This window comes from Colias philodice, chromosome 13 (genome assembly GCF_061535455.1).
Source record: "Colias philodice isolate Cphi_HAF_F1 chromosome 13, ilColPhil1 Martin Lab GWU primary, whole genome shotgun sequence".
Classification (NCBI taxonomy): domain Eukaryota; kingdom Metazoa; phylum Arthropoda; class Insecta; order Lepidoptera; family Pieridae; genus Colias; species Colias philodice.
This window is the reverse complement of record NC_143098.1, coordinates 7,884,244-7,903,504: the sequence shown is the minus strand read 5'-3', so window position 1 is coordinate 7,903,504 and position 19,261 is coordinate 7,884,244. Positions and strand designations below refer to the sequence as shown.

The window sequence follows — 19,261 nt, the reverse complement described above, 5'->3', positions numbered from 1 at the left end:
ACAGCTGTTGCCATGGCAACATGGCACACACACATGGATGTTTCGCCGCCATTACTAGGCTTCACTCAATGTTTAGGCGATATACCGTCCGTCTTTTTTTATACGTCCATGGCAACAACATAACAAATCCAAAAAAATACAGTCGAATTGATAGAACCTTTAATTTTTTGAAGTAGGTTAAAAATTGTATAAATGTTATTTTGGTATATATACCATTGTACATACTAACATACATTAATAATTTATAAGCATTTAGAAAATAAGGTTAGGTACCTATTACAAACACTCTAATTTGATTATTTTTAAAGATGATACATTGCAGGCAAAAATTTCGCATCTGGTAACACTCGTACAGTGACTGTTCAAGTGAGTGCATGCGAGATAATGATTCCGGATTCGTTATCGAATATAACTGCGTTTCGTCATTCGTGCATAGCTAGCTGCTAGGCAGCCAGCTGCCGCCTGCCAACAGAATCAAATTCTTCAGTGAGTCGTGCACCCGTCGGTGTTGTGTCTCGAGGGACCTTCTTCCAAGGATTAACAACGTATACCTAAAGGTAATTACATCTTAATAATATAATATTGTATCTAATAACTAATTTTGAGTACGAATATTATAAGTACATACGTTTGTTAATTAATTAATGACTTTATTCATTAAAATTTAATTTTAGAATAAATTTAATGTTATTTGCGAAGACGCCGGGTGTGTGTATTGCTATTCATTGTTCTTACTAAAATAATAATAACATAAAATAAATCACGCCTATTATTAAATTTCCCTTTATTATTATTCATTTTGTATAGTTGTCTAATAAGCCGCCCCTCCACTTGGGTAGACTTTTGTGTATAGGCACAGTATAGGTATAGGTACCTAGGTATTATTATTTATGAATTATACAAACTATTATACAAAATATTATATTTTTCACAGTTCTTAAATTTTTGGTAGTAAAAACGAACGCTTCAAACAAAAAAAAAACATTCAAATGCATTCTGCCGTGTAAGTTTAAGCCTGTTTTAAGTTAAAATACTTTCTTTTGTTTATATTAAAAGGATTATGAAAAAAAAAGTTTGTTTTTGCTTTGAAATTTTGAATCATTAGATACGTCTTATTAAATACTTAAATTAATTATCTATTTAAGTATTTATTTAAAATTATATATGTATGTTTATCAGCCATCTGGTTTCCATAACACAAGCGAAAACTTAGTATGGGATCAGATCGTGCCGTGTGTGAAAATTGTACTGAAATATTTATTTATTTACAATATTGTTTTCTTCCAGAAATGGGGCTTCTTGCGGCAATAGCTGTGAACGTTGTCGGTGGCGCGGCTATATACGCCACAGGTGGTCTGGCGACCGCTTGGGTAGCGCCCATGTTGGGCTTCGGCAACGCTGGCATAGCGGCCGGTTCGGTCGCTGCAGGGGCCCAGTCGTACTACGGCAATTTGGTCGCAGGAAGCATTATATCCAAGCTGACTGCGGCCGCCATGGTTGCACCTACTCCTTAGGTAATTTGTATAATTTGTGGTATTACTGACCTTTGGATTTACTCGAAGTGAAACAATTTTGAAACAAGTTTATTAAATCTGTCAAGTTGGTAGTTTAGTATATCTGAAAATTCTCCAATACCCATATTTTAATTATTTATCAGCTAAATTGGCCCAGCCGTTCTCGAGATTTATTGACACTAACGAATTATATATATGTATATGTACTTAATTGATTTTTTTATAGATGGATTAGTTACATACAATTTATTTTTTATTTCAAAATTTAAATAGATACCTAAGTACAAATAATCAATGGCAATCATCAGGGATTATACACTAGCGACTCCTGTTGTTATATCCTTTAGTATAGCTGCTCCGCGCGGTTTCACCCCCGTGGCTCCACTCCTGTTGAGTCCCCACACCTTCCTCGATAAATGGGCTATCTAACACCGAAAGAATTTTTCAAATCGGGCCAGTAGTAGTTCCCGAGATTAGCGCGTTCAAACAAACAAACTCCTCAATTTTATAACATTAGTATAGATGTTAGAATTAGACAAACATAAGAAAATTATTAAAAGTGAGTAAGTAGGTAAGGTATTCTGCTTAATTATAAACTTATGATTTTTGTTTAACACTATTCTTTTTGTTTCAGATTGGCCATTTTGAACTTATATGTAGTCGGTAATCCTGACCATGTACCTATTTTGAAATAAAATATGCGATCCAGGCCCACGTGTTTTATTTACTCCTATACGAAGGTTAATGTACCTACCCTGAAATGAATATTATATTATGCAAGATAAATTCATTTGCCACGCGCGCTCGTTAATTGAAATAACTAACAAAATTACAGCACAGTATTACAATATTGTAATACTGTGATTACCTACATCCTGTACTTTTATTGTATCATTTTGTTTTTACTGTTCTGTGATTGTTATAGATTATAATTTATACCGTATTGGTTATCGATGAAATGTCTGTTTCAAAATTGATAAATCAAATGAGGGGAAAACTATAATATCTTTAGTCTTTACTAATTGGCTAAAAAAATACAAAGAAATACCTTCGGTTATCTATTTTAAACTGACTCGAAAAAAAGGAGTTTCTCAATTTAACTTTAAGTATTTTTTTTTTAATAAAGTAACAATCATTTAGTAATAATCCCAACAAATTACATGTACCTAGTACCGTGTCCCTTCGTCCAGCATACTCACCATGGAATCCTGATATTTCATGAATGTCAAAAAACTGTTCTGAAATAGTGCTAAATAGTGCCCAAAGGAAAAAAATAGTGCTCTTGTACTTGCGAAGTTATAGCCATAGTTCGATGAGTATGCTGGACGAAGGTTTCGCCCAGCATACTCACCTCCGTCCGGAGAATCTGTATACGCTTCAAACATAATTCATACTTCAAAAAATAGTTCCCAAATAGTGCCAAACGGTGCCCAAAAAGAAAAAACAGTGCTCGAATAACTTCGGAGTTATAGGCTTCGTTCAGTGAGTATGCTGGGCGTAGGTTCTACGCCCAGCATACTCACCTCAGTGCGCGAATATCGAACGAGCTATAGGTATAATTTACGTCTCAAAAAATTGTGCTTGAAATAGTGCCCAATATCAGTCCAATTTTTGCTTGACTTTTGACTTAGAAAACCATTAAATTTTAATGTAAACTTCTACATACTAACGTAAAATGGGGTACAGTCGTCGACACATGTTTTTGGACAAAAATATTAAACTTTATAAATTGAAATATACTTACTGATTTGGGTGCAGCTCCTATATTGATTACGTACTAGATACACAATTTTATATAGGTAAATAATGACATCACCAACACAATGTTTGGTTTTGCAACCCACTATGTAGTCAAACTCAAAAGCCGGCGTTATTATAATGATGTGCGACGAAGTAAACAAACAAAGAAACTGAGAAGCGCTTGTTCGTTTCGATTGCTTTGTGACACAAAATGGACCCTTATCACCTTCAAAATACAGATCAGTCTTGTCTAATAATCGTAAGATGTTAGGGCAGCGCCATCTAGTATTTAAACATAAACATATTCATTTGCGTCGCGGGCGCCGCGCGTCGTAAGCCCCATACCTATTGACCGTACGTGCATCCATTGCTGCCACACTATATTGAACTTTATCACATGAGGAATACAGGTCAATTCCGTAAACGTTGTGGTACCGTCCTTGATCCGGAAAATGATTATTTTGAATAATTTTGTCAGTTGTAATGTAAGCATTAATAACAGCAATTTTATTTTTCATGCATGATTTACTTCATTTGATATCTTAATCCTTCAAGCGCCGTGATCTAGACAAAATATATAAAATCATTGTTCCTAGCTACCGGGGTCCCATGCGACGCGCGAAGGCTTAATCATATTATTATAAAGTATTATTAAAATAATGTGTAATTAATAATATTGCGATTCTAAAGTAAATACTCCCTTACATAGACAATTAATAATTTACACAAGACAAAAATTGTTAGAAAGAAAGTTAATAATATTGTATTCGACTGTACTCAATGTAATGTATGTAGAAGTTTACAATCAAATTTAATGGTTTTCTAGGTCAAAAGTCAAGCAAAAATTGGACTGATATTGGGCACTATTTCAAGCACAATTTTTTGAGACGTAAATTGTACCTATAGCTCGTTCGATATTCGCGCACTGAGGTGAGTATGCTGGGCGTAGAACCTACGCCCAGCATACTCACTGAACGAAGCCTGTAACTCCGAAGTTATTCGAGCACTGTTTTTTCTTTTTGGGCACCGTTTGGCACTATTTGGGAACTATTTTTTGAAGTATGAATTATGTTTGAAGCGTATACAGATTCTCCGGACGGAGGTGAGTATGCTGGGCGAAACCTTCGTCCAGCATACTCATCGAACTATGGCTATAACTTCGCAAGTACAAGAGCACTATTTTTTTCCTTTGGGCACTATTTAGCACTATTTCAGAACAGTTTTTTGACATTCATGAAATATCAGGATTCCATGGTGAGTATGCTGGACGAAGGGACACCTAGTACCTACATATTATAATGTAGTACTTAGGTATGTGACTATGTGAATAACCTGTCATGTAGATAATATTTTACAAAAGGTAAAGCTAGTGCTAATTATTATTGGTTTAGAGATAGAGATTGAAGATTGTATAGGATTTATAAAATTCGACCAAAAAAACACCAAGTAACCAATAAACATACAGTTTTATTTCATTTATCGACAATATTTAGCATTAGCACCACAGATTAGCACATTATTTGCGCATCATATCGTAGTAGAGTCCCTTGAGCGCGAGCAGGCGGTCGTGCGAGCCGCTCTCGGCGACGCGGCCGGCGTGCAGCACGCAGATGCGGTCGGCGTCGCGCACGGTGCTCAGCCGGTGCGCGATCATCACGCACGTGCGCCCCGCCTTCGCCGCGTCCAGCGCTTCTTGTACCACCTGCACTCAAAGTGCTTCCTTTAACACCTATTATATTTGTTGGCAAGCGACAATCGATACACGAAAGAACAAAAAAAGAGCGTGTCAGAAGTGAAACTTCTTTGGCAAGATTCAACGATTGCAAAACCGTCGCCTTACTCCATGCCATCGACCACACAACCACTGTGGTTGTGTGGTCGATGCTCCATGCCATGACGCGACCTCAGCGGCCAGCGCACTTAAAGAAGTTTCACTTCAAAATATGTATTCGATCGATACAATATACCTATGCAACAAGTTTATTTACAACAAAAGACTAGCGTAATATAGTAACATCTTTTCTGTGCCTACAGAGCATTCCTAACCAGAATATAGAAAAAAAAAGATCATATAGATGTTAACATCTACCAAACATTAGCCGTGTTAACTTTAATACACTAGCAATGATACTAGTGACTAGATAAATAAATAACTTCATGCGAGTACATTAATTTTACTGTGTGGGCAAGAAATCTATAAGAGCTAGAGTCTAGTGCAGTATTCTTAAAATATAATACTGGTATTAACCTTTTCGCTCTCCGTGTCCAGAGCGCTCGTAGCTTCATCCAAAAGTAGTATCTTCGGATGGCGTATAACCTTAGATCATTAACGTATAACCGCTCGAGCTATAGCAACCCTTTGCTTCTGACCCCCGGACAATTGAATGCCTTTGGATCCTATGTATGTTTCATATCCCTAAAAATTAGATGACTTGAAAAAAAATCAAATAGACACTATTTAAAAGGAAACCTATTCACCACTTCCATTAATTTCGTAGCCTATAATATGATAGAAGCCAGTTAATAATGCATAGTGTTATTAAAGAGCAATTAAAATCAAATATAGTACCACAGAGCAAGTAACTGATATATGTAGTATCTATAACACTGCTCAACAAAAAAACATTTTTTTTTGTTGCCCTGGATATTTCTACAGATTTATATAATTCAACTACCCAGTTTGCGAATGTAATCATTAAAATTATTCAATTGGCTCTAGTTTTTTTTTTAATGTGGATTTTCATATATTTAATTTTCTTACGGCTCTTTAGAATACGGGTTACTAACAAGTGTTTATTTTTTTGGTGAATTACGTTTTCTGCACATTTCTTCGCTCAGACATAACCTTTATTCTATAAAACTGACCGTAGAATATGAGAATAACTAGTAGTTTCTCTAAAAAAATCATTTTTATGAACAACAATTGTTCGGTTTGTATTGAGTTGAAGAAACCGAGTAGCACAATGGTCAGCAAAGTGGATACACCAAATTTCCTTGATGTTTTTATTAATGGGATAAGACAAAGCAAATGCATTGGGAACAATTAATAAATATGGGAATTTAGGCCTTTGAGGGAATCTAGAAGTATAAGAAGAATAGGTACCCGACGGCCCTACAGGACGGACGTGTCGAAAATTGATAAAAGATGAAAAATTAACAAAATTATTAACTTATGCTAAATGTGAATTATGGAGAGGCATAGTATTGGTAAATTTAAGGTAAATTTAAAGCACCAAATTATATAGAAATTGTGCAACAGATATCGAAAAACTCAATATTTTATGAGCGAATACGAACATAAAGCTACACTTTCCCCACAGTCTCCTGGATATATTTCCAGTAAATCTGGGAAATTTCTGTAAGAAACAGGAAGAACGCATCCAAAAAGAACTAAAAATTATGGAATAAAGGTATCAGGGTAGATGGGATCGTCAACTGATGGCAGGTTGCTGATGGTCATTGTCCCCTAAATAACTATAGAAGAGAAGCTTATAAAATGTATTTTCTTGTACTATTTCATAAGTTTTAATGATTTTTCTATATTTTTATATCCATTTTAATTTTTCAAAAACTAAAACAAAACAATTAGTAAAACTTTGTAATAAATAAATGATATTAAACAAATATACCTACTATTTCATGCTGCGTTTTATAGTCCAATAAGAAAATAAGGATTAAAAAAAAACTAGAGCCAATCTACCAAAACCATTAATAGTTTTATACACACACACACACACACACACCACACACACACACACACACACACACATTCAAACACTTATACACATACATCTGCACACGTATTATATTTGTAAACTTTAGTTAAGGAAGAGCGGGTCCTCCTGACACAGGTTTTTGTAAACTTACTAGGAGGACTCATCCACTTTCTGTTTTTGAAAATTGTGTGTATGAAATAAATATATTTTTCATTTTCATTTTTCATATATAATATGCATTAAATTATTCGAAACCACTTTCACATCCAGGGCAACAAAATCATTGTTGACCAGTGTTAAAGAAGGTATGTGGCAGATGCACTAAAATCTAAATTTCAGATGCCTACATTTTAACAAGCAAATTGATGATTCCTTGTGATGGAATGCTATGTTGCATACCTACAAAAGCCGTCTAACACTCACGTCATTATGGAGCGGACAGAGAAAACTATTCATATTAACATTAATCAATGTTATTGAGTAATAATAATTGAAAAATACCTTCGGCAAAGATATAATAAATTCGTGAATATTGGCCATTCGTGCGGCGTCCACAATCTCTTGCTGGCTGATGTTCTTGGAAATTGCGCCATACGCTATATTGTCTCTTAGAGAGCGGTCAAACAGAGTTGGTTCTTGAGACACAAGCCCAATGCAATCTCTAATTTGGTCCATACGCAACTGCGGTAGCGGTGTTCCATCTAACATCTAGCATTAAAAGTATTTTATTCATCAGATACTACAACTTGTCATCCAAGCTATATTAAATTGAACCAATTCTAATATTTTTACTATAAAAATCATTCTGTTGCGCAGTGCGCTCGATTTTGCTGATATTTGGAATGAAAATAGTCAGGGTCAATATTTAACATTTTTTAACAAAATCAACATAGGTATTATTAATGGTTGAATAAAAGAAAAGAGGGTTTGTCCGCGGATACAACCCTGACTAAAATAAAACTCACAATGCATAAAAACTCACAATGCATCCCTGATCAGGATTGTAGTATCTCATCAACAGTTGTAATCAAGCAACTAGTACTTGCAAAAACGATACTAGAAAATAACAAAATTGGAATCCACTATCACATTTCATCAGTAAGTCGATTGTTATACTTATTTTTATGAAAATAAATCTAGCATTGCGGGGGTGAAGGGTAGGTGGGAGGCGGACACGCGCAGGCTCGCTCGCGCGCCTCACTGCCGCCACGTGATCGTAGTGATGTGACCTGACCAACCACAGTGACCAACGCTGTACTCGATATAAAGTTTACTAGAAGAACTATATTTTAACAAATTATTTATTTAACTTTAAAATTACAACTCTTTTAAAAATGTATTATAAATAAGTTTGTGGTGTGTTTTGTATGATACACTTTCTAATATATGAATGCGAATGTATTAGTAATGTTACGATATATTTTCAGAACCGCTAAATTGATTTTGAAGATTTTGATAATAGAATGGATAAAATTAAATAAAAAAATTATTAATATTATTTACTTATTATATTATCATTTTAAATTATTAATTATTCCTTAATATTTTTTACCATTTTTAAAACATTATTATTATTGTTTGATTTATTATTAAAAAAATAGCACTAAACCCGATCTTTTATTTTATTAACTTTATTATTTAAAAAGTACTCACGTTTTTCTGAATTTGGGTCCAATAGATATTAATAAGATGTTATTGTCAGAGTTAATGGAGAAATAAACCATCCACGCGAACACCGACATCCGCGCGGACGGAGTCGCGGGCGGAAGCTAGTCTATAATATAAAAATGAATCGCAAAATGTGTTAGTAAGCGCATAACTCGAGAACGGGTGGACCGATTTCGATAATTCTTTTTTTATTATATTCCTTGAAGTACCAGGATGGTTCTTATATAGAGAAAACATAAATAAGTACCACGGGCGAAGCCGGGGCGGACCGCTAGTACTAGATATTATAAAGGCGAAAGTTTGTATGTATGGATGTTTGTTACTCTTTCACGCAAATACTACTGAACCGATTACAATGAAATTAAGCACACATATAGAGGGTAACTTGGATTAACACATAGGATAGGTTTTATCCCAGAAATCCCACGGGAACGGGTTTTTCTTTGAAAACGCGGGCGAAGCCGCGGGCGGAAACCTAGTGCTACGATATATCAGTATAAGACCTACATTTATGAATTAGTAAAATTCTATTTGATTTGTGACAATGTATGGTGCCACCCCATTTTTTATTTATATATCTTCTGAACAACTGAAATTTCTTGATTTATCGTCCGCGGCTTGAATATGGCTTGAATACATATTTTACATATTATGTATTTTATTTATACCTACTGCTTAAATTATTTACATAATATTATCTCCCCTTCCTTCTTCGAGTTACTTAGAAACGAGCTGCGTTTACCTACCTGAGTAAAGGGATTTTTTCAGATAAATAATGAGAATGATTAAATTTACATTTACGTCAGTATGCATTTACAAGTAGGATTAACAATTTAAAGACTTTTCTTCATTACCTACAATTGATTTTATTAAACTTTATTTTAATATTTTAAATATTTTTTCTTCTTATATCTTTATCTTTTAAATGTGGAAACCATTTTCACACAGAAAGAATGCTAGTAATGAGACTTTGATAAATAAAATATTTTAGTACTTACATTTTTCACACACGGGACGATGATCCCATACTAAGCTTTTCGCTGTTTTCGCTTTTGTTTTGTTTGGCTGATAAACATACATATTATATAATTTAAATAACTATACTCTTAGATAGATAATTAACTCTCAGTCATAGAGGAAACATCGATGTTCGTCACACAAATATTTGCCCTGGGTGGGAATCGAACCCACGACCTCTGGCGATTCAAATTCTTCGAAGGCGGAGTCTCTATTAAGCCAACCGGCCTGCCGTTTATCTGTAGGTAAAGTATTGCACTATCGTATTTTTATCACCAACGTATTTTATTTAGCCGCTGTAATTAAAGTACTTACCAATAGATGGCGTTGGATTAAAAATGGGTACAAAATTAACAATTATGTAATTTATTAAATGTACCAAATACGTGTTTTGATAACGAAAATTACCTTTTTTTTTCAATTCTAATAATAATTATACACCTTTTTAATAATTACATCATAATATATCCATATGTGCATATTAACTATTAAGTACTAACAGATATATTAATATATGCAATATGCTAGTAGTACTAACAATAATTATCAGTAAAAATTTAAAGTTGAAGATAAATAATTGTAATATAATGGTGACATAATGCAAATTTATCAAATAAACTCTTCTGTATCTAAAATTGTTTATATTATGATATTAGATCATGTTTTTAACTTGTCAATTCAATTCAACAAGAGATGGCGCAAATATACATTTATAACTTTGTTCGGGGCTTCCCCTAATGTTAAAAGAACATAAAGGAATAAATTGTCTATAGACAAAATAATCAATGATACTCAACTGGGATACCAGAATTTTGGTATTTGCCAAAATATAGGCAAACCGTGGAAAACAAAAAATTACGTACCTAAGTACTACGTATCTTGTAAATATTTTTTACTATAATTTTAACATAAATTATAAACACACGCAATAAATTACCCATTTATGCACTCTTGTACCTTGAAATACTTACATTTAAATGTAACATCGACCCTGTCTAGATTTTGCAGATATTTAGATGTTTATGAAAAAGGAACAAGTACGAAAACGAGACAATTTATTCAATTGCAGGAATCTATATTTTTGAAAACTTCCATTATAGGAAAATATTTTATTAGTTTTATTGCATACTAGCTGTGCCCGTGACTTAGTCGTGACTAGTGAACGTCCCGTGAAAATCAATGCAACAACATAACAAATCCAAAAAAAATACAGTCAAATTGATAGAACCTGTAATTTTTTGAAGTAGGTTAAAAATTGAATAAATGTTATTTTGGTATATATATACCATTGTACATACTTACATACATTAATAATTTATAAGCATTTAGAAAATAGGGTTAGGTACCTATTACAAACACTCTAATTTGATTATTTTTAAAGATGATAGGTACTGTATTGCAGGCAAAAATTTCGCATCTGGTAACACTCGTACAGTGACTGTTCAAGTATGAGTGCATGCGAGATATTGATTCGTTAACCAATATAACTGCGTTTCGTGCATAGCTAGGCAGCCAGCTGCCGCCTGCCAACAGAATCAAATTCTTCAGTAAGACTTAAGAGTCGTGCACCCGTCGGTGTTGTGTCTCGAGGGACCTTCTTCCAACGTTTATAGGTAATTACATCTAATTTTGAGTACGAATATTATAGGTACATACGTTTGTTAATTAATTAATGACTTTATAGTCCGGGATACATCGCCCATTTTTGCAAGTGATTACTATCAAGCTAATTTTTCGTGAGTAGCTTTATTTTGATGAGATGCCCAATAATTTCATGTACGAAACTCTCGATTGTGGTAGGTAGCTACCAGAGGAAACAAGGATAAAATATTTTGATTTGATGGTTCTCAAATATTAATTAGGTACTAATTGAATGTTTTTTTTGTTCAATCTCAAGATAATTATCTAAATTATTCGAAAAAATATTTGTCCTACAAAATCTATGGTTTGATCAAAGAGTCCCCCTTTCCAATGTGTATCGATAACGAAGTCATCATAAATGATTACTAACCAGCTGATTTTTTTATTTTCACTTATTTAATACTTATATAATTCAACAGACATATTGTCCTACAAATTGCGTAATAAATATTTGAGAACCGTCAAATCAAAAATTTTTATCCTTGTTACCTCTGTAAGCTACCACAATCGAGAGTTTCGTACATGAAATTATTGGGCATCTCATCAAAATAAAGCTACTCACGAAAAATTAGCTTGATAGTAATCACTTGCAAAAATGGGCGATGTATCCCGGACTATTATTCATTAAAATTTAATTTTAGAATAAATTCAATGTTATTTGGGAAGACGCCGGGTATGTGCATTGCTATTCATTGTTCTTACTAAAATAATAATAACATAAAATAAATCACGCCTCTTATTAAATTTTCCTTTATTATTATTCATTTTGTATAGTTGTCTAATAAGCCGCCCCTCCGCTTGGGTAGACTTTTGTGTATAGGTATAGGTACCTAGGTATTATTATTTATGAATTATTATACAAAATATTATATATTATGTATTTTTTCACAGTTCTTAAATTTTTGGTAGTAAAAACGAACGCTTCAAACAAAAAAAAACATTCAAATGCATTCTGCCGTGTAAGTTAAAATATAACTTATTTTGTTTAATTAAAAGGATTATGAAAAAAAAAGTTTGTTTCTGCTTTGAAATTTTGAATCATTAGATACCTACTTATTAAATACGTAAATTAATTATCTACCTATATAAGTATTTATTTAAAATTATATATGTATGTTTATCAGCCATCTGGTTTCCATAACACAAGCGAAAGCTTAGTATGGGATCAGATCGTGCCGTGTGTGAAAATTGTCCTGAAATATTTATTTATTTATAATTATATACTGGAACCCAAACTCCTAAGAATAAATAAAAAACTGATAGAATGACCGCAAGTAACCCCTGTTTACCCCATAGGGTAGCCAGCGTGATTGTAAATTTTTCCCCTATTGACGTGCATTAAAAAATCAACTGTCAGTAATAATAGTCTATATGACATAAATCATTAATAAAATCCGCTAAAAAAATGAAATTTAAACGAGATTCATGCAGGTTTGCTTTTCCATTGAAATAACAAAGGTTTACAACTTTTAAAATGGACTGCTTATCGAACACGCTCATAATTTTTTTCCCATATTTTGAATTATGTTATGAAAATCGTTGCGCGGCAGCCCCAATTCTAGGTGTCAAATAATGTTTACTGCAAAATGGCGGATGTTTATGTTCATTTCGTGAGTTTGTTCTTGTATTTTGGAATTATTCTGAGCCAAAATTAATAGAAATGGTTGTAAATATATTGTGCGCGGTTGCAAAAGTGAATGGCATCCAGGATGTGATATTATATTTCATTCGTAAGTACAAAAAACCATGCATAAACTACGCTTCATGTAAAATTGTAGTTTAGTAATATTTCTACTTTAATTGTTGTTAAATCTGGAATAATAGATCGAAGTTGTGATTATAATGTTAATTTTGATTAGGTTTTTTCCATTTAACATCGTTATTTGCTTATTATTAAATGTTTCATGATTGTAATAAATATTAGACTAGGGTGTCCATACTTTATAAAATTGTGTACATATATTTCGGTATGGTATTTTATATGAGGAGAAGTCTTTCTCCACTTGAGTTAGTTCAATTGGCGTGAAAGTTAATGGTATAAAAACGTTGTTTACTACTTTTATATAATGATATATTGTAAAATCAAAAACTCAAAGTACATACATATATGGTACCTACTGAAATAGAAGCACAAGACAACAGCACAAATTTTGTGTTATCTGTATCTAAATGACATTTTTTTTTTTATATTTTGCAAATAATCTTCTTTTCTCTTTACAGGTTTCCGTCCAATCTAGCGGAACGTAATACATGGCTAAATATAGTAGAATTAAAAATATCCTGTTTTGAAAAAGTGAAGATATGCAACATTCATTTTAAACCCGCACTTGGCCAGTGTGGTGGATGTGGCTGTAACCTCATAGGAGGCCATGTCCCAGCAGTGGGAACGTAATATATACGTTACGGGAAATAAAATGTATGGGAGGGTTTAAAGTTACATTTTTAGATATTTCTTGTTATATTTAAAAAAAGTTATTATTGTTATTTTACTCATTAGGTAAAGTATCATATCAGTATCATATCGATATCAGTTTAAAGTTTTTTGATACCTGCAATAGTTACGGAATAATCACCTGTGCACACTTAACGATTACACCCTGAATATATTATATTTTGTTTTTTATTGTATGATAGGGAAGCGCTAGACCACGATCTCATATTTCAAGTACTCTTAAAACTATTTAAATACTTAAGGGTATGGAATGATAAAAATATTTTCAGTGAACCGATTTCGTTACTTTTTATTGTTATTATCTTATAATTTGCAAATTTGTAAAGGCAGTTGGCATTGTAATGATAAATAAATATTATAAAAACACATTGATATTTTACTTCATTAATTCCTCAAATGACTGGACGTAACGCCAAATTATACAGCAAAATGTTGTCATAATTTATAGCGGTCCTGTGTTCTGAAGATGCAAGACGGAAGACGCAAACATGAAAAAACGCTGAAAGGAACATTACAATTTTCCAATGTTAAATACTTGAACATCTATTTTTTATCTATTTGCAAAAATTCTACAGTAACTATATTAGAATAATAAATGCAATTACGTAATTTATTTCCGCCGTAAATCATCAACCATCAATCAATCAATAAATATAAAACTCTCCCGTTACTTAGTGACTGACAGACAACGCACAGCCTAAAATCACTGGACCTAAAGACATGAAATTTGGCACACTCTGTATATCTAGAGTATCCTAAAGGTGCACTTAGAAAGGCTATTCCGAAATCCCCACGGGATAAATGGGATTTTATGTTTTATGACTTCAACGAGGACGAAGTCGCGGGCAAAATCTAGTATTATAGTAAAATTTTAATACGAATAAAATTGATGTATCCGTTATTTTTTTCCTTAATATCCTGAATTTTTTACATTTATACTCACCCCACGGAAATATAGACATACTATATCGACGATGAAGTATCAATACCTCCTAACTAACATTTTAGCGATTTTCGTTTTATTGCATTTTCGTACTTAAAATAGAGTAATACATAGGCCCATAAAGGTCATTTCTCTGTAAACAGTCAATTTGAGCAAATATTAAAGTGTAGCAATACCTTATAACAAAAGTTGCGTCATTTTTGCTGGCAATATATTCTAAGTATACCCTGACGCGTCCGCTCTATGTTTTTAAGCACGCTTTCCTTGGGCTCATTTACAGTTTATTCCTGGGTTAAAAGTGGTGAGTTTGGCATGCTTTCAAACCAAGAAGAAAGTATCCTAACACGTGCTTCTCCATCAAACTCAACAAACCATCGAAAAATTGCCATTCTTGATGAGTTTTTTGATGCTTTTCCAAAACTACCATCGCATTATGCGCGTAAAGATACCAACAAATTGTTCGTAGAGTCAATTAAATTACTAAGCATTGTACATGTTACTGGTTTGACGAAACAGCTGCTGACCTGACGTCTAGCACTTTTGTTTCGTTTGTAATTAATTACCTGGTAAAGCATTGTGTTAGCCAACAGCTGCCTATTATTATATTTTCTGACGGATGCACTTACCAAAATCGCAACGCAGTTATGTCGAAAGCACTATTATATTTTAGTTAAAAGTATAATATTACCATAACTCAAAAGTTTTTAGAACCCGGTCACACACAAATGGAATGCGATTCAGCTCATAGCACCATTGAACGCCAACTTATAATAATATACGGGCATTTCTCCGCAACTCGAGGTCAAGCGCCTATTTTGCGTGAGAGAGGGAGGTGGGGGAAACCAGCTAAAACTGAAACCACCCGAGCACATGAAGCCAAGCAGCTTGGAAGGGCTGCCGAAGGCTTCAGGGAGGGACCCGGGAGACCCCAGGTGTCTTGCCCTGTACTCTGCAGCCCCCGTACATTCCATGATGACGTGGGCTGCCTTTTCCTCGGACGCCATGCATGCTGTGATCCCTAAATTAAAGAGATGTTTGTCGAAGGGGCCGTGCCCTGTGAGGGTCCCTGTTATTACACGTAGTTACGCAGAGTGCGTAGGTTGAAAATCTGACGTGCAAGTCTAGAGTCAATGTTTGTTAGGGCTTCTCTGGCATGCTTGCAATCAGATCTGCTTGAACATTCTGCTTTTTGTGCAGTGCTAGTGAGCTGGGTAATCATCCGCCGGATCCAGCTTGCAGGTAGCGGTATAATGGGAAAAGGTCCCATGACCGGTGTTTCAGATGCCCTTCTGGCTAATATGTCAGCAGCATCGTTTCCTCGTGAGTTACTGTGTCCTTTTATTCATTGTAGTACTAGGGAATTTCCCAGATCACATACCCTAGTTAGGGCTAGGTGACACTCTAGAATTAACCCTGCAGTGATTTCATGGGTTTTGATTGCCATGAGTGCTGCTTTGCTATCCGATAGGATCCGAATCGAAAAATTGTTACATTCCTTTTGATTATGGCTGAAGCTGCAAGTAGAAGTCCTAGGCATTCAGCCTGAAAGACTGTATTATGGGGTCAGACACCGTATTACTCAGAGAAGACCCCAGCACCCGTGCCATTTTCAGTCTTGGACCCGTCCGTGAAGATGAGTAAATTTTCGACGCTGTTGTGCTCTGACGTGTGTTCATCTAGCTGTATCTTATATTTCTTGACTTGAACGCCAACTTAAGAACAAAGAAATTTACGTTACAAGTGATTATGCTACTATAACCAAAGCAGCAAGAACATCTCGTCCATAATATGAAGTTGAACAAATTGAAATAATGTTTTATATTCAAATCACTATCTTCGAGCATAATCACGTGTAGTGACAGGATTTTAAATCAACATTTTACTATAGTATTGATACAAAAACCTAATATTAAAATAAAAAAATGTTGTAATCTTTAGAACAATTTCTTCTAAGTATATTGGCAATAAATTGTATCTAAAAAATACGGCTTCCTGTTTAAATACAATTACAAGCAATATCTAATATCTCCATGTTTTTTTAAAAAGCTGTGAAGTTACATTTAATAAATGATTCCATGATATCTAATATCCTTTTATAATGAACGTTAGCTAAAATAAGAATTAAAAACAGTAACGAAAAAGAAATAAAACGTTTTTTTCGTCTACTGAAAAATGTAGTTTTTGTAGTTAGCATATATTGACACTTCATCGTCGATATATATTATGACTCACCGTAACTAGAAAGAGACGGAGGGGAAACGATAAGATTCAAGGTCAAATTTTTTGACTTTACTTTTTCTTAGGGAGTGTGGGTTCCATACGTAGTATATATAGTTCCATGATTATAATATTGTTTTCTTCCAGAAATGGGGCGGCTTCTTGAGGCAATAGCTGTGAACGTTATCGGTGGCGTGGCTATATACGCCACATGTGGTCTGGCGACCGCTTGGGTAGCGCCTAGACATGGGTAGGTAATGCGTGTAATAGTACAAAAGTAACATCACTTTGACACGTAATGCAACATCACGCATTACGCATCAGTTACAAACATCACTCGCATCACTCACTTTTTTTTATTTTGTTTTACATTTGCTTGCGTTCATTATAATTATTAACAAACAACATAAAGTACGTGGCCAAGTATGAAGGAAAATCAACTACATTTTTTAAATATTTACTTAAATTGTAATTTTACGATATGTAATAACTAATAAGTATTGCAGTTATTATTGCTATTTTTCAATATGATCTGTAATACTTCACATATCACCTTTAATATAATATAAACCTCAGATATAAACATTATAATATTATTAATGTCATCATTTCATTAAAAATCGATCGGGTAATGTGTGATGTTACGGAGTAATATCACTTCCGTGGAAGAGATGCGTGATGTTGCATTACTATTTGACGTACTGTTTTGCGCATGTCTAGTAGCGCCCATGTTGGGCTTCGGCAACGCTGGCATAGCGGCCGGTTCGGTCGCTGCAGGCGCTCAGTCGTATTATGGCAATTTGGTTTCTGAAAGCATTATATCCAAGCTGACTGCGGCCGCCATGGTTGCATAATTTATGGTATTACTGACCTTCGGATTTACTCGAAGTGAAACAATATTATATTTTCTGTTTTGTTGTGTATAATGAAACAAGTTTATGAAATCTGTCAAGTTGGTAGTTTAGTATATCTGAAAATTCTCCAATACCCATATTTTAATTATTTATCAGCTAAATTGGCCCAGCCGTTCTCGAGATTTATTGAGAATAACGAACATAGGTACATATGTACTTAATTGATTTTTTTATAGATGGATTAGTTACATACAATTTATTTTTTATTTCAACATTTAAATATATACCTACAAATTTTTAATCAATGGCCAATGGCAATCATCAGGGATTATACACTAGCGACTCCTGTTGTTATATCCTTTAGTATAGCTGCTCCGCGCGGTTTCACCCCCGTGGCTCCACTCCTGTTGAGTCCCCACACCTTCCTCGATAAATGGGCTATCTAACACCGAAAGAATTTTTCAAATCGGGAAAGTAGTAGTTCCCGAGATTAGCGCGTTCAAACAAACAAACTCCTCAGCTTTATAACATTAGTATAGATGTTAGAATTAGACAAACATAAGAAAATTATTAAAAGTGAGTAAGTAGGTAAGGTATTCTGCTTTATTATAAACTTATGATTTTTGTTTAACACTATTCTTTTTGTTTCAGGTTGGCCATTTTGAACTTATATGTAGTCGGTAATCCTGACCATGTACCTATTTTCAAATGAAATATGCGATCCAGGCCCACGTGTTTTATTTACTCCTATACGAAGGAATTAATGTACCTACCCTGAAATGAATATTATATTGTGCAATATAAATTCATTTGCCACGCGCGCTCGTTAATTGAAATAACTAACAAAATTACAGCACAGTATTAGTTATTACAATATTGTAATACTGTGATTACCTACATCCTGTACTTTTATTGTATCATTTTGTTTTTACTGTTCTGTGATTGTTATAGATTATAATTTATACCGTACTAGAGGTCCGCCCCGGCTTCGCCCGTGGTACATATTTTGCAATAAAAGGTAGCCTTTGACCTTTCTCGCGTATCAAAATATCACCATACCAAATTTCATGCAAATTGGTTCAGTAGTTTAGGCGTGATTGAGTAACAGACAGACAGACAGAGTTACTTTCGCATTTATAATATTAGTATGGATTGGTTATTGATGAAATGTCTGTTGCAAAATTGATAAATCAAATGAGGGGAAAACTATAATATCTTTAGTCTTTACTAATTGGCTAAAAAAATACAAAGAAACACCTTCGGTTATCTATTTTAAACTGACTTGAAAAAAAGGAGTTTCTCAATTTAACTTTAAGTATTTTTTTTAATAAAGTAACAATCATTTAGTAATAATCCCAACAAATTACATGTACCTACATATTATAATGTAGTACTTAGGTATGTGACTATGTGAGTAACCTGTCATGTAGATAATATTTTACAAAAGGTAAAGCTAGTGCTAATTATTATTGGTTTAGAGATAGAGATTGAAGATTGTA

At 33.8% G+C, this 19,261-nt stretch overlaps 1 protein-coding gene, 1 long non-coding RNA gene and 1 pseudogene across 4 annotated transcripts; 1 reads left to right on the top strand and 2 right to left on the bottom strand.

The window, feature by feature from the left end:
• Window positions 1–380: 380 nt before the first annotated feature.
• LOC149483511 (uncharacterized) lies at window positions 381–18,488 on the top strand. 2 transcript variants are annotated; one of them, XM_089702578.1, is made up of 3 exons: window positions 381–557; window positions 1,288–1,514; window positions 18,414–18,488. In XM_089702578.1, the coding sequence occupies exon 2, from the start codon at window positions 1,290–1,292 to the stop codon at window positions 1,512–1,514; it is 225 nt and encodes a 74-aa protein (XP_089558704.1). In that variant the 5' UTR covers window positions 381–557; window positions 1,288–1,289; the 3' UTR covers window positions 18,414–18,488. The 2 variants fall into 2 exon arrangements, with proteins under 2 accessions (XP_089558704.1, XP_089558703.1); XM_089702577.1 differs by lacking the exon at window positions 18,414–18,488 and adding an exon at window positions 2,149–2,223 and having other exon boundaries at window positions 382–557.
• On the bottom strand, window positions 1,296–17,907 carry LOC149483512 (uncharacterized). The gene is made up of 2 exons (XR_016316498.1): window positions 17,780–17,907; window positions 1,296–1,544 (listed from the first exon to the last, which is right to left on the bottom strand). It is a non-coding gene; the product is annotated as an uncharacterized LOC149483512 (long non-coding RNA).
• Window positions 5,581–9,894, bottom strand: LOC149483513 (multidrug resistance protein homolog 65 pseudogene; annotated as a pseudogene). The gene is made up of 4 exons (XR_016316522.1): window positions 9,637–9,894; window positions 7,953–8,199; window positions 7,472–7,678; window positions 5,581–5,670 (listed from the first exon to the last, which is right to left on the bottom strand). The product of XR_016316522.1 is annotated as a multidrug resistance protein homolog 65 pseudogene (transcript).
• Window positions 18,489–19,261: the final 773 nt, after the last annotated feature.